The sequence below is a fragment of the Globicephala melas genome, chromosome 5 (assembly GCF_963455315.2).
Source record: "Globicephala melas chromosome 5, mGloMel1.2, whole genome shotgun sequence".
Classification (NCBI taxonomy): Eukaryota; Metazoa; Chordata; class Mammalia; order Artiodactyla; family Delphinidae; genus Globicephala; species Globicephala melas.
In genome coordinates, this window is record NC_083318.1 from 105,493,414 (window position 1) to 105,516,452 (window position 23,039).

Below are 23,039 nucleotides of genomic sequence, written 5' to 3' on the forward strand. Positions count from 1 at the left end.
ATGGGTTTAGGTAATTGAGTAGATGAATGGACAGCCTTATACAGACATCCAGCCAACAATCCATTCAGTGTCTTCTATAGTCCATGCACTGTGTGTCTACTCTGCTTCCTTCTCTGCCACTAGATTACAGAGATTAATAAGTGACAAACCATTTGGTGATGCTGTACTTTGAATATTTTGTTTCAGATTAAATAAAATCTGCTAAACTCTCCTTCTTCACTGTATTTTTCTGCACTGTTTCTTTCCAGTAAGATTCTTTGTGCTGTATTTAATATTTTTGAACTAGCCATAGTCATTGGTTGAATGAAGTAAATATTCCTTTTTACTCATAATAATTATAGCAAATAGTGATTCACTAATGTTTATTGGTTATAACAATTTTTTAACATCTTTATTAGAGTATAATTGCTTTACAACGGTGTGTTAGTTTCTGCTTTATAAAAAAGTGAATCAGTTATACACATACATATGTTCCCATATCACCTCCCTCTTGCATCTCCATCGCTACAACCCTCCCTATCCCACCCCTCAAGGTGGTCACAAAGCACCGAGCTGATGTCTCTGTGATATGCGGCTGCTTCCCACTAGCTATCTATTTTATGTTTGATAGCGTATATATGTCCATGCCACTCTCTCACTTTGTCACAGTTTACCCTTCCCCCTCCTAATATCCTGAAGTCCATTTTCTAGTAGGTCTGTATCTTTACTCCTGTCTTACCCCTAGGTTCTTCATGACATTTTTTTTTCTTAGATTCCATATATATGTGTTAGCATACGGTATTTGTCTTTCTCTTTCTGACTTACTTCACTCTGTATGACAGACTCTAGGTCCATCCACCTCACTACAAATAACTCAATTTCATTTCTTTTTATGGCTGAGTAATATTCCATTGTATATATGTGCCACATCTTCTTTATCCATTCATCTGATGATGGACACTTAGGTTGTTTCCATCTCCGGGCTATTGTAAATAGAGCTGAAATGAATATTTTGGTACATGACTCTTTCTGAATTATGGTTTTCTCAGGGCATATGCCCAGTAGTGGGATTGCTGGGTCATATGGTAGTTCTATTTGTAGTTTTTTAAGGAACCTCCATACTGTTCTCCATAGTGGCTGTACCAATTCATATTCCCACACAGCAGTGAAAGAGTGTTGCCTTTTCTCCACACCCTCTCCAGCATTTATTGTTTCTAGACTTTTCAATGATGGCCATTCTGACCAGTGTGAGATAATATCTCATTGTAGTTTGGATTTGCATTTCTCTAATGATTAATAATGTTGAGCATTCTTTCATGTGTCTGTTGGCAATCTGTATATCTTCTTTGGAGAAATGTCTATTTAAGTCTTCTGCCCATTTTTGGATTGTGTTGTTTGTTTTTTTATTATTGAGCTGCATGAGCTGCTTGTAAATTTTGGAGATTGATCCTTTGTCAGTTGCTTCACTTGCAAATATTTTCTCCCATTCTGAGGGTTGCCTTTTGGTCTTGTTTATGGTTTCCTTTGTTATGCAAAAGCTTTGAAGTTTCATTAGTTCCCATTTGTTTATTTTTGTTTTTATTTCCATTTCTATAGGAGGTGGGTCAAAAAGGATCTTGCTGTGATTTATGTCATAGAGTGTTCTACCTATGTTTTCCTCTAAGAGTTTGATAATTTCTGGCTTTAAACTGAGCTCTTTAATCCATCTTGAGCTTATTTTTGTGTATGGAGTTACAGAGTGATCTAATCTCATACTTTTACATGTACCTGTCCAGTTTTCCCAGCACCACTTATTGAAGAGGCTGTCTTTTCTCCACTGTACATTCCTGCCTCCTTTATCAAAGATAAGGTGACCATATGTGTGTGGGTTTATCTCTGGGCTTTCTATCCTGTTCCATTGATCTATGTTTTTGTTTTTGTGCCAGTACCATACTGTCTTGATTACTGTAGCTTTGTAGTATAGTCTGAAGTCAGGGAGCCTGATTCCTCCAACTCCGTTTTTCCTTCTCCAGATTGATTTGGCTCTTCGAGGTCTCTTGTGTTTCCATACAAATTGTGAAAATTTTTGTTCTAGTTCTGTGAAAAATGCCAGTGGTAGTTTCATAGGGATTGCATTGAATCTGTAGGTTGATTTGGGTAGTAGAGTCATTTTCACAATGTTGATTCTTCCAATCCAAGAGCATGGTATATCTCTCCATCTATTTGTATCATCTTTAATTTCTTTCATCAATGTCTTATAATTTTCTGCATACAGGTCTTTTGTCTCCTTAGGTAGGTTTATTCCAAGATGTTTTATTCTTTTTCTTGCAATGGTAAATGGGAGTGTTTTCTTAATTTCACTTTCAGATTTTTCATCATTATTATACAGGAATGCCAGAGATTTCTGTGCATTAATTTTGTATCCTGCAACTTTACCAAATTAATTTATAAGCTCTAGTAGTTTTATGGTAGCATCTTTAGGATACTTTATGTATACTCTCAAGTCATCTGCAAACAGTGACAGCTCTATTTCTTCTTTTCCGATTTGGATTCCTTTTATTTCCTTTTCTTCTCTGATTGCTGTGGCTAAAACTTCCAAATCTATGTTGAATAAGAGTGGTGAGAGTGGACAACCTTGTATTATTCCTGATCTTAGTGGAAATTGTCTCAGCTTTTCACCATTGAGGACGATGTTGACTGTGGATTTGTAATATATGGACTTGATTATGTTGAGGAAAATTCCCTCTGTGCCTACTTTCTGCAAGGTTTTTACCATAAGTGGGTGTAGAATTTTCTCAGAAGCTTTCTCTGTATCTATTGAGAGGATCATACAGTTTTTCTCCTTCAGTTTGTTAATATGGTGTATCACATTGATTGATTTGCGAATATTGAAGAATCCTTGCATTCCTGGAATAAACCCCACTTGATCATGGCGTATGATCCTTTTAATTTGCTGTTGGATTCTGTTTTCCAGTATTTTGTTGAGGATTTTTGCATCTATTTTCATCAGTGATATTAGCCTCTAGTTTTCTTTCTTTGTGACATCTTTCTCTGGTTTTGGTAGCAGGGTGATGTTGACCTCATAGAATGAGTTTGGGAGTGTTTCTCCCTCTGCTATATTTTGGAGGAGTTTGAGAAGGTAAGTGTTAGCTCTTCTGTAAATGTTTGATAGAATTTGCCTGTGAAGCCATCTGGTCCTGGGCTTTTGTTTGTTGGAAGATGTTTAATCACAGTTTCAATTTCAGTGCTTGTGATTGGTCTGTTCATATTTTCTATGTCTTCCTGATTCAGTCTTGGCAGGTTGTGCATTTCTAAGAGTTTGTCCATTTTTTCTAGGTTGTCCTTTTTTTTGGCATAGAGTTGCTTGTAGTAATCTCTCATGATCTTTTGTATTTCTGCAGTGTCACTTGTTACTTCTCCTTTTTCATTTCTAATTCTATTGATTTGAGTCTTCTTCCTTTTTTTCTTGATAAGTCTGGCTAATGGTTTATCAATTTTGTTTATCTTCTCAAAAGACCAGCTTTTAGTTTTACTGATCTTTGTTATCATTTCCTTCATTTCTTTTTCATTTATTTCTGATCTGATATTTATGATTTCTTTCCTTCTGCTAACTTTGGGGGTTTTTTGTTTCTCTTTCTCTAATTGCTTTAGGTGCATGGTTAAGTTGTTTATTCGAGATGTTTCCTGTTCCTTCAGGTAGGATTCTATTGCTATAAACTTCCCTCCTCGGACTGATTTTGCTGTATCCCATAGGTTTTGGGTCGTCATGTCTCCATTGTCATTTGTTTCTAGGTATTTTTTGATTTCCCCTTTGATTTCTTCAGTGATCACTTCATTATTAAGTAGTGTATTTTTTAGCCTCCATGTGTTTGTAATTTTTACAGGTCTTTTCCTGTAATTGATATCTAGTCTCATAGCATTATGTTCGGAAAAGGTACTTGATAAAATTTCAATTTTCTTAAATTTACCAAGGCTTGATTTGTGACCCAAGATATGATCTATCCTGGAGAATGTTCCATGGGCAGTTCAGAAAAATGTGTATTCTCTTGTTTTTAGATGAAATGTCCTATAAATATCAATTAAGTCCATCTTGTTTAATGTATCATTTAAAGCTTGTGTTTCCTTTTTTATTTTCATTTTGGATGTCCTGTCTGTTGTTAACCAATGGGGTGTAAACATTCAATACTATGAATGTGTTACTGTTGATTTCCCCTATTATGGCTGTTAGTATTTGCCTTATGCATTGAGGTGCATCTATATTGGGTGCATAAATATTTACAATTGTTATATCTTCTTCTTGGATCTATCGCTTGATCATTATGTAGTGTCCTTCTTTGTCTCTTGTAAATGTCTTTATTTTGAAGTCTATTTTGTCTGATATGAGAATTGCTACTCCAGCTTTCTTTTGGTTTCCATTTGCATGGAATATCTTTTTCCATCCCCTCACTTTCAGTCTGTATGTGTCCCTAGGTCTGAAGTGGGTGTCTTGTAGACAGCATATATATGGTCTTGTTTTTGTATCCATTCAGCCAGTCTGTGTCTTTTTGTGGGAGCATTTAATCCATTTACATTTAAGGTAATTATCAATATGTTTGTTCCTATTCCCATTTTCTTAATTGTTTTGGGTTTGTTATTGTAGGTCTTTTCCTTCTCTTGTGTTTCTTGCCTAGAGAAGTTCCTTTAGCATTTGTTGTAAAGCTGGTACAGTGGTTCTGAACTCTCTCAGCTTTTGCTTGTCTGTAAAGGTTTTAATTTCTCCATCGAATCTGAATGAGATCCTTGCTGGGTAGAGTAATCTTGGTTGCAGTTTTTTCTGCTTCATCACTTTAAATATGTCCTGGTACTCCCTTCTGCTTTGCAGAGTTTCTGCTGAAAGTTCAGCTGTTAACCTTATGGGGATTCCCTTGTGTGTTATTTGTTGTTTTTCCCTTGCTGCTTTTGATATTTGTTCTTTGTATTTAATTTTTGAAGTTTGATTAATATGTGTCTTGGCATGTTTCTCCTTTATTTATCCTGTATGGGACTTTCTGTGCTTCCTGGACTTGATTAACTATTTCCTTTCCTATATTAGTGAAGTTTTCAACTCTAATCTCTTCAAAGATTTTCTCAGTCCCTTTCTTTTTCTCTTCTTCTTCTGGGACCCCTATTATTCGAATATTGGTGCATTTAATGTTGTCCCAGAGGTCTCTGAGACTGTCCTCAGTTCTTTTCATTCTTCTTTCTTTATTCTTCTCTGCAGTAGTTATTTGCAGTATTTTATCTTCCAGGTCACCTATCCATTCTTCTGCCTCAGTTATTCTGCTATTGATCCCTTCTAGAGTAGTTTTAATTTCATTTATTGTGTTGTTCATTGTTGTTTGTTTCCTCTTTAGTTCTTCTAGGTCCTTGTTAAATGTTTCTTGCATTTTCTCTATTCTATTTCCAAGATTTTGGATCATCTTTAGTATCATTATTCTGAATTCTTTTTCATGTAGACTGCCTATTTCCTCTTCATTTGTTAGGTCTGGTGATTTTTTGCCTTGCTCCTTTATCTGCTGTGTGTTTTTCTGTCTTCTCATTTTGCTTATCTTATTGTGTTTGGGGTCTCCTTTTTGCAGGCTGCAGGTTCGTAGTTCCCGTTGTTTTTGGTGTCTGTCCCCAGTAGCTAAGGTTGGTTCCATGGGTTGTGTAGGCTTCCTGGTAGAGGGGACTAGTGCCTGTGTTCTGGTGCATGAGGCTGGATCTTGTCTTTCTGGTGGGCAGGTCCACGTCTGGTGGTGTGTTTTGCGGTGTCTGTGAATTTATTATGATTTTAGGCAGCCTGTCTGCTAATGGGTGGCATTGTGTTCCTGTCTTGCTAGTTGTTTGGCATAGGGTGTCCAGCACTGTAGCTTGCTTGTCATTGAGTGAAGCTGGGTCTTGGTGTTGAGATGGAGATCTCTGGGAGATTTTTGCCATTTGATATTACATGGAGCTGGAAGGTCTCTTGTTGACCAGTGTCCTGAAGTTGGCTTTCCCACCTCAGTGGCACAGTCCTGATGCCTCACTGGAGCACCAAGAGCCTTTCACCCACACGGCTCAGAATAAAAGGGGGAAAAAGTAGAAAGAAAGAAAGAAAGAAAGAAAGAAAGAAAGAAAGAAAGAAAGAAAGGGAATTAAATTAAATTAAAATAAATTTATTAAAATAAAAAATAATTATTAAGAAAAAAAATTTTAAGTAAAATATAAAACAGACAGAATCTTAGGACAAATGGTGAAAGCCAAGCTATACAGACAAAATCTCACACAGAAGCATACACATACACACTCACTAAAAGAGGAAAAGGGGAAAAAATAATATATCTTGCTCTCAAAGTCCACCTCCTCAATTTTGGATGATTTATTGTCTGTTCAAGTACTCCACCAATGCAGGGTACATCAAGTTGATTTTGGATATTTAATCCGCCTCTCCTGAGGCTGCTGGGAGAAATTTCCCTTTCTCTTCTTTGTTTGCACAGCCCCTGGGGTTCAGCTTTGGATTCAGCCCCGCCTCTGCGTGTAGGTCGCCTGAGGGCGTCTGTTGTTCGCTCAGACAGGACAGGGTTAAAGTAGCAGCTGATTCAGGGGCTCTGGCTCACTCAGGCCAGGGAGAGGGAGGGGTACGGATGTGGGGAGAGCCTGAAGCGGCAGAGGCCGGCATGACGTTGCAGCAGCCTGAGGCGCACCATGCGTTTTCCCGGGGAAGTTGTCCCTGGATCGCGGGACCCTGGCAGTGGCGGGCTGCACAGGCTCCCATGAGGGGAGGTGTGGAGAGTGACCTGTGCTTGCACACAGGCTTCTTGGTGGCAGCTGCAGCGGTCTTAGAGTCTTATGCCTACCTCTCGGGTCTGTGCTGATAGCCGCGGCTCACGGCCATCTCTGTAGCTCCTTTTAGCTGCACTCTTAATCGCCTTTCCTCACGCACCAGGAAACAAATAGGGAAGAAAAAGTCTCTTGCCTCTTAGGCAGGTCCAGAGTTTTTTCCGGACTCCCTCGCGGCTAGCTGTGGCGCACTAGCCCCCTTCAGGCTGTGTTCACGCCACCAGTCCTCTCCCTGCGATCTGACCGAAGCCCGACCCTCAGCTCCCAGCCCCGCCCGCCCCGCCGGGTGAACAGACAAGCCTCTCGGGCTGGTGAGTGCTGTTCAGCACCGATCCTCTGTGAGGGAATCTCTGCGCTTTACTCTCCGCACCCCTGTTGCTGCACTCTCCTCCGTGGCTTCGAAGCTCCCCCCTTCCACCACCCGCAGTCTCCGCCAGCAAAGGGACTTCCTAGTGTGTGGAAACATTTCCTCCTTCACAGCTCCCTCCCACTGGTGCAGGTCCCGTCCCTATTCTTTTGTCTCTGCTTATTTTTTTTTCTTTTGCCCTATCCAGGTACGTGGGGAGTTTCTTGCCTTTTGAGACATCTGAGGTCTTCTGCCAGCGTTCAGTGGGTGTTCTGTAGGAGTTGTTTCACGTGTAGATGTATTTCTGATGTATCTGTGGGGAGGAAGGTGATCTCCGTGTCTTACTCTTTCGCCATCTTCCCCCTCACCTCTGGTTATAACATTTTAATTTATATTTTTAAGTAGGGCACAGTGGAATGGGACATGAGAGATCAGCCCTTTTCCTTTTCTTTTGTCTCTTCAATCTTTTCTCCTACTCCCTAATTAATATAAATTGCTTCCTTCATTTCTTCCCTTACTCCTCTAAAGTCAGAAGTGAGAGCAGATGGTAGTGTGGTTGGAATAGATAAATGTGATCAACAGTGAGGGAGAACCTGTCTTAGTCACTTTTTTCTTTCAAAAATACAAAATGTATGCTTTAAATTGAGAATTATAATCACTTCACAAAACTGCATTAAAGAAAACATGTATGTAGAAAGTTTATGTACAAATATTTTATGCTGTAGGGATTGTAGCAAAATTAATACATTTTCAAGCATATTTTATATTTCCTCCAATTTATTTTATATATATTTTAGCTTTGCTCTATAGGCTTAAGTAGGGGTGATGGTTTATTTCTTGAATGTATGATGGTTTTTATGAGGAATGGAAAAAGCCTTAATTGGCAATGACAAATAACCTAGAATCCCTGGGATTATTAATAGTTTGGACAATTATTATTTTCAGTCAGTCTCAATTAAACTTTTCATCATTATATTTAATGTGTTAAATATTTAATAAACTTTTATTTTAAGAATTTGCTACACATAAAAAAACATACTAAACTTTGCAAGACTCCAAATATTAAAATAAATGTACCATCTCTCTGAACAGTTAACTAAAAATAATCTAGCTTAAAGTCATATTAGTGTTTTCTAATAATATGGGTTGTAAGATCTAAATAAAGAAATGTGTTATGTATTCTATTAAGATTTACTATATTTAACTTCTGTGAAAATAATTACTTGTTTAATTATTTTATGGAGTTTTCTTTTTAGTTTAAGTGCTCAATGGTATGATGATGTTCAGTAGTTTATGATCATTAACACCAGAAGGACTCATTTTTTAAATATAATTGTTTAAAATTTTCTGATCCATTAAGAATAAATTCAGAATAAAATATCATTTGTTATTATAATCTGTCTAAATTCTGGAGTAGACTTAATTTTAATAGTAGAATTAGTTGCAATAGTCAAATAGTACAATAGAATTTCACGTGAAGTTATTACATTGTTTTCCTCATTATAAAGTCTTCCTAGAGACTTCATATTTTATTGATTTCACACTCCTTTCGATAATGTGCTAGATGGATTGAATCATTTGCATGGCCTGGACATATTATTGTTCTGTATTTCTGCTCCAAAGAAAAGAATCCATTTTGAGTGATATGTGGCTTTTTTATTTTTTTCCCCTTTCTTTCTTTCTTTTTTAATAGATCTTTAGTGAGTTTGAGATTGAGCAGCATCAAGAATGTGCTTATGATCATTTGGAAGTATTTGATGGAGAAACGGAAAAATCACCAATTCTTGGACGACTATGTGGGAACAAGATACCAGAGCCCCTTGTGGCTACTGGAAATAAAATGTTTGTTCGGTTTGTTTCTGATGCATCTGTTCAAAGAAAAGGCTTTCAAGCCACACATTCTACAGGTCAGTAAATTAGGGGATGCTTCTCTTTTCTGAGTAAGATCCAAGTTTCTCTTCTAGTGTGTGCAGGGAATCTATAACAGGATTATAAATGAATCAGAAGAAGTCTCACTGAAGCACTGTGTGAAATACTTGAGAACCACATAGCATCCTAACTAAATATCTTTGTAGCTGTTGAACTAATTAAAAGAAACACAATAATTTGATCTGATTCATGTTCAGTGTGGTATGATCAAGAAGAACTATCTCTAAATATTTATGTAGTGTATTCCATGTTAACTTTAGCAGTTTGATTTATATGTTATATTTAACGGATAGAAATCTATAGCTTGGAATTCAAAAATTTTGTTTTTGCTAAAATCCTACTTGTTTAGCTAACTTTCACATTAATATATTTTTGTAAACCAAATTTGGAATTTAACTCTCTGTTTTACAGAGTTTTATTTTTTCCCCTTTTATTTGGTAGGCAACACAGTCTTTTCCCTAATCCTAATCCCTAATTTGACTCTTACAGATTCCAGCTGTAATGGAAGTCTTTAAGAAATAAAATACAATTTAGAAAAATATGGAAAATTTTAAGCAAAAATTTCAAATAACTTTTTTATAATTTGGATCAAATTTATAATATATTCCATAAATGTCCAGTAAATATCCTTTTTTTATTCAGTTAAAAAAAAAAAATCATATTTACTGAAATCATTTAGCTTATAGTGACACCTAGTGGCAGTTCTAATGCCAAAACTATTGAGACACAAGTCTATCTTGGAGTAAAATGCAGTATAATAGGCTACAAATTCATCAATGAAACAATTTTAGTGCAGTAATTTTTGTCATGGTTTCCTGATTATTGTTTTCTCCTTTCCTTTTATTTTAGAAAACATAACTTTATTCCATTGTCCAATATTATTTTCCACTCTAGTATATTCTGTTACGAGCATTAGATTTATATTGAAGTCTATTTGTGAGAAAGTGGATATTGTCTGATTCATGCTAGTAATGACTGGACTCATAAATAATACAAAATAATTATTTCTCATGATTAATATAAATATTCTGGTTTGAGAAAAATCTTTCATGGATTAAAATTTTCATACTAATGAAGGATTTTTTTATACACTTGATGTTTGTTCTTTAAATATTTTCCTGATAACTTGTCACACATTGAAGGAATGGAAAAATTGGAGTCCTATGACTTGATCAATATTTTTCTGAAGCACAGAGTTAATGGCACAATTTTTTAAATAATCGTGGCTGTCACAGGTTCTAAGAATGGAGTGTAAAAGTATGTTATCAAAACTCTTGAAAGAGCTGATACACTATTTTTAAATTACTTACCTATAAATTCCTCTGTCGTAGTTTCATAAAAACCTACTTTTATAGTTTCTCTTTTCATCTTTACCTTTACCTTAAATCTCAAGTTTTCTTGCAGCTATATAACTCCATGACTCCTTAATTTTCATAGCCTCTGCTCTGGACCCATTTCAGTGTTTGTATTACCATTTAGAATCCACTGTTAGGATCTAATTATCTTATCATAGAGATCATATATTGAAATCCAATTGTATATATAGCATGCACTTGATATTTCAGGCACATACATATACTTAATATAAATTACATACATTGAGTTCTCAAAAGAGCTATATGATGTATGAATTATTATCTTTATCTTCAGATAAAGAAATTTAAAATCTGAAGGATTAATTAATTTGCAAAGACTTCTAAAATTATATCAAAGCCTGGATTTTATCCTAATTCTGTTTCCAATGCTCATGCACTTTCTACTCTGGTATATTTTTTCTTAACATAAACATTTTGGATTAGGAAGGAAACCAATACAAAACTGGATCACTGTTAATTGAAACAATAGAGACTGAATGCTTCCTTATTTGTCTTAATCAAATCTTCTGTCCTAACTATCCAACTGAATAGGCTCATTTTTTCTCCCTGTTCAGTTCAAATCCAGTCAAATACCCACGTGATCAGCCTCAATCATAATTTGTAGGCAAAACATGATTCGGTCCTGTCATCTCAGAAATGAGGATTTTGAGACTAAGACTCAAATGAAACTGAAGTAGCACAAAAAATAATAGTTAGAATTAGAGTCCTAGCCTCCCAACTCCTGCTCAGTTGTGCTAGTCAAAATTTTTGGCATTACCTGTTTGTTTGTTTGCTTGTCTATTTTACATGTAAATTTTTGCTCTCACTTAACCAGCTGTCTTTGAATTTTCTGGGTAGATTTTATTTACACTGTTACTTTCAAGTAGCCATACATGATGAAATATTCTTATGTACTGCTTACTATTTATTTCTTTTGAAAGCTTTCTCTTTAACAAGTTTATTCCACAGTCTTTCATGAAATATTTATTTGGTACCTGCTTTGAATAGACACTGTAAAGTATTAGTAATTCATAGCAAAAAATTAGGAATTTTGTGGTAACTTATGAGAAAACAGAAGGAATTCCTGCCTTTTGACAGCTATAGTCTGATAAGTTAAACTTATGATTTTCAGTCAGTTTTTACCACCAAGACAGCCAAGTCCAGTACCACATCTGTCAATTTCTGCTAAATGTATAAAGCATTTATTCATTATTTAATGTTTTCTAGAATACATGTAACTTTTATTAAGGGGCCCTGAAGTATACATTTTAATTTGCTTGAGTAAATTTATATTTCTATATACAATTTTAATTTTATCCACAAGGAAAGCTTATAATACTACAAATTTTGAAATTAGGTGAAGAGAAATATTAATATTGCTTTATAGCTATTTTTTTTTACAAGTAATACTATCCAAATCAATGGGAAATGGACTTTGTTGGAAAAAGTCCCTTTTTCCTCTAAAGGTAGGTCCAAATTCTAAAAGTCCAAATTTATTTTAATCAGGTAACAAATGGTGTTAGGCCAGCCTTAGATAAACTATTGAAGAAAAAAACTCAGTAAAAAAAAATAACCTATATATTCTCTCAGAGGATAAGGCTATAATACAGAAAAAGAGGGGGAGTGTGGAGAGAAAGTATTTTAAAACATGGCATGTCAGGTAGGACTTTATTCTGCAGCAGAAAGCATCATCCTAATTTAAAAATCAAATAATATATTATTAGGCTCCTTAGAAATTATTTTGATAGAACTTAATTAAATTATAGTGCCTACTAAAAGCATTTATTGCTCAAATTATAGGCCCTCACAGGGATTTAACACTTTACCAGGAAATGAACAGAAGTCTTTCCAAATTAAAATGAGGGCCACCCTTTCTGAAACATTTTAAGTCACTCTTAATTGTAGTTTAAGTCATTTGTTTTGAGTATTGTCATTTTCTAGAAGTTTTCAATAAAATCAAATAATGATGCCTCACATTTCAGATTCACAAAGGCTTTGTGAAATCTCTTTTTGTTTAAATACTTCATTTCCTTCTTGATTTCTGTTCTGATCTGGGGTTGACAGAGAATTGTCTCCTCTGGATCCTGATTTGTTTTGCTACTTTGTTTCTCTGAAGTAGGCACACAGAAGCCAGTGCCTCTCCCATAGTCCACCCCTTCCTGGGTTGTGGAATAAAAGTAATACAAGTGCTGACAGTTGTAAACAAAATAAATCACTGAATTATATCAAACTTTGAGAATAAGTCAAATTTTTAAAATATCTGTAAATGAGATTACACTGGTTTATACATTTATATATTGAATTCAGAAATACTTTCACAAAATATTTTACTGGCCTTCAAAAATATCCTTCCTTTCTGAAAACAGGTTAATAGTGCTTTAAATTGTTTTTCAATTTTTCTGGCTTTTCTTTTCATGCCTGAGTGGATCTCTAGGAGTATAGATGGTGGCATTTAGATATTCTGACTAGAAAATAATAACAAAATGATGATTGTGTATACTTATATGGCTTTTCCTATGTGCAAGGTATCCTTCAATGATTTTACATATATTAGCCCATCACTCTTCATCTAGACCCTATCATTTGAGTATATGTATGATCCCCAATTTAGGAATGAAGTGGGGAACAAAATCCCACAGCTGATGAAGCATAGAGCTCAGATTTGTACCCAGACCAGTTAGCTGTGGAGTTCTGTCACACGGAGAGGACAATAATTCTTGGAATTACTGGAATAAGAGAAGCACCGTGGTGGGAAAGGAAGGATGCTTGCCTTCCAGTCTGTGACACTTAAGAGATGATTCCCAAGACTGATCAGTTTTACATCTTTCCAGAGTGGTTCTAAGCACATGTGTTTCTTCACATGTTTACATTTGTAATTGTGGCACCTACATCAATAGATTGTGCAAGACACCCCACCTACCATCTGGAAGACAAAGGGACATCATTTAACATGATGGGGAAGCCATTCTCATGATTGAAACCCTAGTTGGAAGTTCTTTCATAAGTTAGTCGCACAAAGGTCTCTGAATGTGCAGTTGTCTGTGAAAATGCCCATAGTTTTGGTTGAGCCTACTTGTATTCAGACACATCTAGATGGGGTTCCATCCTGGGAATTCAGAAATATTTTGTTACTTAAAATCACCAAACCACAATGTAGGTAAATTATATACAAATCTGAAAAATCTAAGAATTTTAGCTGTCCTAATTCACTTTCACTGGGTCCTGCCAAGGACAATCTGGTCACAGATGACCACACCAGGGTTACAATTGTGTTTTGATAACCAGAGGCTTAGCTGTCCAAATCTTTCCACATTGGATTTTTGTTTTTGTTCCCTCCCAACTCATATCAGTTTTCTTGGGACTTTCCTGGTTTTAGTACTGAAATTACTGTTTCCCAGGAACCTCTCAGTCATTGGCAAATAAGGGCAGAAAGAAACTCTACTTTCTCCTGACAATTTTCATATCCCTTTCTTTTTTTTCCCTACCCCCAGCCATATGTTTGTATATGTACTTGGTTGGAGGAGACGTTGTAGACTTCCTCTACAATTTATTCTCTAGTCATTGTAAAATCTGGGGGCTCAGACTACAAAGAGTTCCTGAGAAAATTTTGAAAATTTGTATTCTCTAAATTACACTAACTGTAAACCTTATGCAGGCTTATATATTTCTTTGGTATATTTACCTCTAATTACAAAAGTAGTAACTGGTAAAGCCTATATTTATTAATATCTCTCTGAAAAAGCCATAAAAAGAGCATTTTAAATTCCTTTATTTATTAAAATCACAAAATATAACTGACAAGGTGCTGGAACTACAAAAATAACTACAATTAATGATGTGTGTATGCTTTTCCCAACCAAGTTAGATAAATATTTCTACCTAAGTAAAGTAATACTGGTCTGTATATTCTATGCAGAGAGTTCTATATGACACATATACACATACACGAGTTTTATATATTTTGCTGATCTTTAAGTTATTTCTTATTCCTTTGGATTCTGGGTTCTTAAATTATTAAGATTAAACTCAAATTAAGACACTGACCTTTTTTCCATGAAAACAGTTATTTAAGACTGAAAACAACATGAGATATAACAATAAAAAAATGCATTGAGAGTTACTATATGGCAGGTACTGTTTTAAGTGATTTTCATGTGTTAATCAAATCCTCAAAACCCACTAAGATTGGTACTATTATTATCATCTGCACTTTACTCTTGACCACTTTACCCTATGGATAAGAGAAGTGATGTCACTTATCCAAAGTCACTGAGCTAGTAGGTATGGAGCTGAAATTCCAACCCAACAGTCTCTTTAGGGCCTATAGCAGTACTCACTATGCCATCTGAATCTTCAAATATAGGGAACATAACTGATGGTGGAAATGAATACAGAAGTTAGAGAGTGGTTAGACTATATTAAAAGACAAATTTGAATTGTTAAACCTCATTGAGCTCACTTATTTCATTTTTCTTTCCTGGGCAGAGTGTGGTGGCAGACTGAAAGTGGAATCAAAACCCAGAGATCTGTACTCACATGCTCAGTTTGGTGATAACAACTATCCAGGACAAGTTGACTGTGAATGGCTGTTAGTGTCAGAACGGGGCTCTCGACTCGAGTTATCCTTCCAGATTTTTGAAGTGGAAGAAGAAGCCGACTGTGGCTATGACTATCTTGAGCTCTTTGACGGTCTCGATTCAACAGCGGTGGGGCTTGGTCGATTCTGTGGATCAGGGGTAAATACAGTACGAGCAGGATACCATAGACATGATAAAAATGCCTATAAATTGGTGATTGATATGTGTAACATATGCAAATCAGCAGTGCTTTTACAAAATGGCTTGACAAGTTATAACATGCCTCTTCTTCCCTTACTTCTCCATCTCTAATGAATTTGCTCAATAATATTGAACAAGACAGATGAATTCAATAGCTATAATTTCTTGTTACTGTCCACATCCTTTTTCAATTCATGTTTTTATTGTGCAATAAATATTTAAATGTTTAATTATCTAAAAGAAATATGCCTAAATACACACCTTTGACAATTTTGTAAGCTTCATAAATTAAAGCATAAAGCAAAAAGAATATGCACATCATTGGCATTCCTCTCTCAACAATATATTTGATAAGTGACAGTATCTACCATTGGTGTGGGGGTTTAGCTGGTACTATTGAATGTTGCTCCATTGCAGTGGGCACAGGATGGAGTACAAAACATAGGTCAGAGGTTGTCAACATGAGAAATAAGAAACAGGAAAGCTTAAGGTTTTCTCAATGCTTTTCCCCCACGATTCACTGCATTAATATCAAATGTTCATCTGAATACATACTTTGTTCTGAAGATATTAGTCCCATTTTTCAAATGTCTACCAGTGACCATTTCTTAAATAATATTGAACTCCTGTCCAAATAGCTACTGAAATGAAACAAAAATTATTCTTGGTACTTAGATTATTAAAGCAAGAAGGAATGGACGATTTGGATTCTGGAAGTGGCTCTGCCTCAGAGCACCTTCTGAAATAGATTTAATGTCCCTTTATCCTTTGTGAACCTCACTTTAATTACTTGTAAATCAAAGGAAATTGGCTTAAAATTTTGGGAAAAAACACCAAGTTTCAGAACTTGGAAGTAAACTTAATTATGTTCAAAGCTCAGCTATATCACTGATCAGGCTTGTGATCTTGAGCATGTCATCTGTTCTCTGAAACTCAAGTTTTCTCATCTGTAAAATAAAGTCACTCTTATCCACTTTTCAATGTTGTTGGGAGGTTTAAATTATATACCAAAAAAATTCCCAAACATGAATTACATTGAAGAAAAAATAATTCATTCTTGTTGTTTGTTTATTTGTTTTGTTTGTTTTTGTCTTCAGCCACCAGAAGAGACCTATTCAATTGGTGATACAGTTTTAATTCATTTTCACACTGATGACACAATCAGCAAGAAAGGATTTCATATAAGATACAAAAGCATCAGATATCCAGATACCACGCATACCAAAAATTAACACCATAACCTCCATCAAAACATAAAGGAATGGGCATAATGGAAAGAAGATGTATTTCTTTTTTAAATGAAGATTTTAGCACAAAGTTTTATATAATGAGTTTGAGCAGAAGAAAACTGCAAGACCAGAATTATCTTTGTACTAAAAGAGAAGTTTCCAGCTAACCCTGATCAACATTACCAGGATATCTGAACTTCATTCTTGACAGTATAAATATAAATAAAGTTGGTGAAAGGGCATCTCATGCTTCAAAGAAGACTTTACAATCCTTTGTTCACAGCTCACCATAGCTGCTTCACAATTCAGACAGTCCCATTCAGGGTCTGTGACCCTGCAGAGTGTCCGTTTTGACAATTTTTCAATATATGGGAAAAGTAAAATGACCTTGCAGGTCATAAACTGGAATACCCTCTCCTTGTATCTTAGGATAATTGCTTTGACTTTGGATCTTGAAGACAGTGTAAACCAGACCCATATAAGTTGTTGTGAAGTGGGAGTCTCTTGAGGGTGGTTTATACTTTAAATGTGGGTATGACCAATGCTTGGAAACTGGAATATTTCAGCTTCATTATTTTCACTTGCAGGCTAAATTTACCTCTTTGAAACAAATGATCTCGAGACCACTTCCTTTTTGTGACATTCTGACAAGTTTGAAATGTCAATACTATCTATCATTGCAGTTAACTCTAGATATCATTTATTTAAGTGCTGGAAAATGCCCAGTTGATTGGTAAACTCAGTTCTTTCAGTGAAAGTTCTGTCTTTTCATACCAAATTCAAGAAGACTTGTGATGTCTTATGAACTTGATGAGACAACTCCCAACAGGTGTGAACAGGATTCTTCTAAGCGACTGCCTGGATGGTTCATACTCAAGTTCCACTGCTGCTATTGTCTTTCTTTTGTTGTTGATCTGTTGTAGTTAATGTTGATGTTGTCATGGTTAATGTATTTTTTTTTAATGAAATGAAATGAAGTGGAAGTAGGCCTTGTTAGAATTGAAAGATCTCTTTCTTTCTCTTCCTAGAAATCAGTTTTTTTTAATGCAATGTTGAAAAAAAAAAACGATTTGTTTCTGAAAGACTTTCCATGGTGCTATTCCATAAACATTTTTTTAAACAAAGTTTTTGACCTTTGAGCCAACCACCTGTAGACTATGAATGTCTCTGTCTGGCTGGTAGCACTTGAAGACTAAAGACTTAATGTATCAAGAGTATATCATTGCAAGGGCAACACTTGTCCTGTGGAACAACTGCTTATATTGCCTTAGAATTCTTTCACATGATCGAGCAGATCCTCCTAAGAGACACAACTTTTGAAAAGTTGAACATAATAGTGTATGTTAATTAGCATTTCTATGAGGAAAATCCATTTCTGTGACTGAGAGCATTGGATATAAGTATGGTGACCTGCTTTTACGGTAGAAAATGAATTTTCTGCTTTAAAGGCAGGTTTTTAAAAAAATATTAATGTATGTATATGTGAGGTTGTCTGAATGAGTGGAGTTACAAGGAGGTGAAAAGTAGTGGGTGGTTGAAAAGTTTAAATTTATGTGCCAATTTCTACTAAAATCCTAAAGTAGCACCTTTCATAGGACGTTTCATGGACAAATAATGGGAACTTCTAATTATTATCAACCCCATTTTAAAAAGGCTCCTTCCTTCAGAGAAACTCTATTTTCATATTTTTTGATATTGATATAGATTGCTATATGAAGTAGCTTTTGTTCTGTTACCTGTCCATGAACATTCAACATTTAATAAAATTGAGAATTTTTCTTCATTTTACAAAATTAAACTATACACACAGATTTAGCTTATTTGTTTTTTTTTTTTTGTCATTGTTGCCTTGGAAATCTTTTCTTGCATATGAATTTTATTATGTAAATACATTTTTAAAACCAATCTTTTGATCTTACTGAATGTTACATTGGAAATGTATAACTAACGCCTGCAATATAATGAGCTTTTTAGTGGAGCTGATTTATTCCAGTAACTCTTCTATATTTTTTTTTACGAATCTCCAGTTAGCCAAAATATTGGGAATGGGAATTAGAGGAGAAAAAAAACATTAACACCTAATATACTACACTGTGCCCAGCCCAGTACTAGGCACATACACTAGCTCTTTTTAACCTTTATGCCACCCTTTGAGAACTGTGGTGATGTTCTCATTTTGTGGTTTAGGAAATGAGGCTCAAAGAAGGCATATAATGTTCCCAGGGTCACAGTGTAAAGTCAGATGTTAAAGCCCAGATTGTTTGATATAAAAATCTGTGTTTGTTCTACAAAATGTAGTAGAATCAATCTTGACCTATATAAATAGTAGATATATTTTATGATGAAACTTCTCCACATAAAGTCAATTTTAGAGGTGAATTACAGTAAAACTTTCAGGATAAGCATTGTTCCTTTCAGTAATAGCATGACAATTCAAATATCAACTGTAGATATCTTTAAGAACCATAGATAGTACTAGAAATGTGAAAAACAAAAAAACTACTATATAGTTTGGAGTTAGTAACTATGGGCCTTTTGTTAAAATAAATATATTAAATTATTTTATCTGGTGTAGTAGGAGAAATGTAGTGTTCTACTTTAAGAAATATTGTTAATATTCTGACTGACATCTTATTAGGCCACAATGAGCTGCCTTTAACACAACTGAGAAATAAAGTATTTAGAAGGCACACCACAGAGATGTTGTCATAACTTAGGTCTTCAATGGGAACATTAATTTTTTATTGTACCTTATGTCAGATATCAGCTCACTGAATATTATTTTTATATTAATTTGACTTTGGCTTAAGTGTGTTGTTAAATTCAAACACAAACAGCTTCATTGTGATTGTGTTAATAATTGTTAATTACTGTTCTAGGCATTTTATTAGTTTTGTAAATTTATTTTCAACCTCTACTCTCTATCTGCCAAAGTTCTAACTCCTATACAATCCTCACTAACTATACATAGAAAAAAACTGCTCCCACTTTATATGATTTTACTAAATTATTTTTAAATTCAATTTTGAATATTAATCTAGTTTGTTTAGGAAATCTTGACAACTGAACAAAACAACATTTTTAAATAAATATATGAGAAACAGCAATTCTATTTCCAAAGTCTCCAAATGTCCCCTGCCTGTGTTGGCTGAATTTTTGCTATCTTGGATTAATTTTAGTATACCACAGTTATCAGATTCAAATTCTGTTCAATTTTGTTTTTAAATGTTTTAGTCTCTTTTGTTTGGTTTCTATTACTATATTTTTGATAGTAAGCCTCAGATAATGAAATTTTATTCTCACATATAGAAAATCTCTAAAGGCATCTAATTACTCTTCACAAGGCTAAAATTTTTTTAAAAGAAATATTAAATTACATATTTCTTTAGATTTAGTAAACTATAGCGATGTGTGACATTAAAAATAACTTTTCTTAAAGCAATTAACAAAATGTTTGGAAATTTTATTTAACAATAATTTTATTTAGCAAGAATATTTTGGATAAAGGAAAACCTTAATACCACTTATTAAATCCTGCATGGGAGGAAGAAAACAGGAAAAATAATTACCATATAAAGATCTATAACTTGAGCTGCAGTGATGACGTCTGTTTTACTAGAAAAAATATGTAATATGAGCTTATCAAAAAGAAAGAAAAGATGGTCTATGGATGCATTTTTACATCAATGCATAATAAATGGTTACCAATGAACATTTAACTTTTAGTCTTTTAGTGCTATTGTTATAAAATTGAGAAATTTTGTCATTAGCTTAGGAAATGATGGAAAGGTTGGATCTTATACAATGCGAAATATTATTATTAGTCTCCAAACTTTCTTTTGACATGTACTTTTTAAATTGTTCAGCTTTCAACCTACCTACATTTCACTCCCCACCAGTGTACTCAAACTGATTTCAGGCTTACCATGTAATTCTAGTCAATACCATGACACCTACTTGGTGCAGAGGTCAACACAAGGTGATTCCAAACAGTGTATAGGGCCCTGAGCATGTCTCATATATATAATCTCCCTCTCGTCCAATATTTTGAATACAAATTCAGTGCAATAAATCTCAACTTCTAACTTTAGAAGACTTGTAGGTAAACTATTACTTGGGTTAAAGCCTATAAAAAGAGAAGACCTAAGCACCAACCTGTAGTATAAGACATGTGGATAGAAGGCCCTGGCAGCTGGGTCTTCTCCTGCATTTGCTGCCAGAGCAGAGGTGGTTGAAGTGGCAGGGAGAGGTCCATTTCAAGGAATGCCCTTAAAATTATTTAAACAGGAGAACACCCAGAAAGGACAAATAAAGTGAAAGGATTATAGATAATAAGGCTTGAATATGTAAATCTATCCTAAAGCATTATTTAATGGACATTCCGTAGAGGGGTATAATTAAAAATTAAATTTCAGAAAAATTTTCCACAGAGATGTAATAAATTTGTTAAAGTCATTTTTACACCATTGTACATCTATTAGTTATGTTTGAATTTTATGGAAATAGAGTCTTTTGTATTAATTTTTGTCATTTTTAAGCCAAAAGACATAGACATTTATTTATTCAACAAATATTTGCTTAATTCCTATAATATGCTAAGCACTATGTTAAATATTAAGAATTTAATGAGACTTTAAAAAGAAAAACAATCACAATCTTTTCTTTCTTGAAAGTTAAATTCTAGTTGAAGAGATAAATATTAATATTAATTAAAAGCAAATCACAAAAACACATAATTGCAATATAAAACATGCATGTGCAGAATTCCCTGGAAGTTCAGTGGTTAGGATTCCATGCTTCCACTTCAGGGGGCACAGGTTCAATCCCTTATCAGGGAAATAAGATCCCACGTGCCGCTGTGGTGCAGCCAAAAAAAAAAAAATGCATGTGCATTTTACTACCATTTGGGGGGCACTCTTCCAAACAGCATGGTTTGGATTTTGAGACAAGTATTAACATAAGCATCCTTTCCTTATTCTTGATTTTCCACTATCTTCTTACTTACATTTGTGCTTTCTAAAATTTCAACTTTTGTGTAAAATAACTTATTTTTGCATCAATCACATATTTTCAGCTTATAAATGAAATTATTTATTCTCATGATGAGCAATGAGAGTGGGATAACATATCAAAATTCTGATATTTATTTATGTAATTATTTAATAAACAAAACTAAACAATGTAATTTTATAAAAAGCACTACCTATGGAGGTGGCCAAGATGGAGAATCCTGACTTCACCTCCTCCCATGGACACATCAAAATTACAACTACTCACAGAGCAACTCTCTATGAGAACAACCTGAAAACTAGTAGAAAAGATTTTCCACAAAGACATAAGGAGGAAACCACAACGAGAAGGGTTGGGAGGGGTAGAGACAAGACATAGTCAGACCCACAACCCACCAGTCAGCAAAACACAAAAGTATAGAATATCACAATTGTAGATGTCGTCCTCAAAGAGCAAGGAGTCCAAGCCCCACATCAGGCTACCCCACCTGGGGGTTGTGTGCCAGGAAGATGAGCCCCCAGATTATCTGTTTTTGAAAATCAATGGGGCTTGTGTGCAGGAGAGCCAGAGGGACATAGGAAACAGAGCTCCACTCTTAAAGGGCACACACAAAATCTCACAGGCTATGAGACCCAGTGCAGAGGCAGTAGTTTGAAAGAAGCCTTGGTCAGACCCATTTCCTGATCTTGGATAGCTTCCCAGAGGGGTAGGAGGCAAATGGAACTCCCGCTCATGATATAGGCACTAGCAGCAGATATTATTGTCAGCTCATTCCAATGGAAAAACATTGGCACTGGCAAGCACAATTTTGGAATCCTCCTTCTAGCTTATTAGGGCCATGGACCCAGCCCTGCTCACCAACAAGACCCACCCTACCCCCAGATCACACACAGATTATCATATTAAAATATCATATTAAAATAATCATATATATGGGGTTATATATGACCTCATGATAACCACATCCAAATTATAATAGGTACACATGCAAAAAAGTGAAGAGAATCCAAACATAATGCTAAATAAAAATTGTCCTCAAATCACAAGGGAAGAGAGCAAAAGAAGAAGAAAGGAACAAATAAAAATCAGAAAAACAGCCTGAAAACAATTAGCAAGATGACAACAAGTACATACCTATAATTAATTACTTTAAATGTAAATGGACAAAATGCTCCAGTCAAAAGATATAGAGTGGTTGAATGGATTTTTTAAAAGATCCATATATATGCTGCCTATAAGATACTCACTTCAGATTTAAAAACACACACAGACTGAAAGTGAGGGGATGGAAATAGGTATTCCATGAAAACGGAAATGAAAGGAAGCTGGGGTGGCAATATTTATATTAGACAAAATAGACTTTAAAACAAAGACTATAATAGGAGACAAAGAAAGACAGTTCCTAAGAATCAGGGATCAATTCAACCAGAAGACATAACAATTGTATATTTATATGCACCAAACATAGGAGCACCTAAACACATAAAGCAAATATTAACAAACATAAAGACAGAAATTGACAGTAACACAATAATAGCAGGGGACTCTAAGACATCACTTACATCAATGGACGGATAATTCAGACAAAAAATAAGGTAACACTGACCTTAAATGA

The 23,039-nt window shown here is 34.8% G+C and overlaps 1 protein-coding gene across 8 annotated transcripts in view; it reads left to right on the forward strand.

The window, feature by feature from the left end:
* TLL1 (tolloid like 1) overlaps window positions 1–20,855 on the forward strand; it is a 262,444-nt gene extending 241,589 nt beyond the window's left edge. For 2 of the 8 annotated variants that reach the window (XM_060299650.2, XM_060299651.2), the window contains 3 exons: window positions 8,817–9,030; window positions 14,893–15,143; window positions 16,283–20,854. In XM_060299650.2, coding sequence (XP_060155633.1) covers window positions 8,817–9,030; window positions 14,893–15,143; window positions 16,283–16,417 — 600 coding nt within the window. In that variant the 3' untranslated portion in view covers window positions 16,418–20,854. Of the gene's footprint in view, window positions 1–8,816; window positions 9,031–14,892; window positions 16,263–16,282 lie in introns of those variants that run through there. The other 6 variants (XM_060299644.2, XM_060299647.1, XM_060299648.2 and 3 more) reach the window with 4 other exon arrangements.
* Window positions 20,856–23,039: the final 2,184 nt, after the last annotated feature.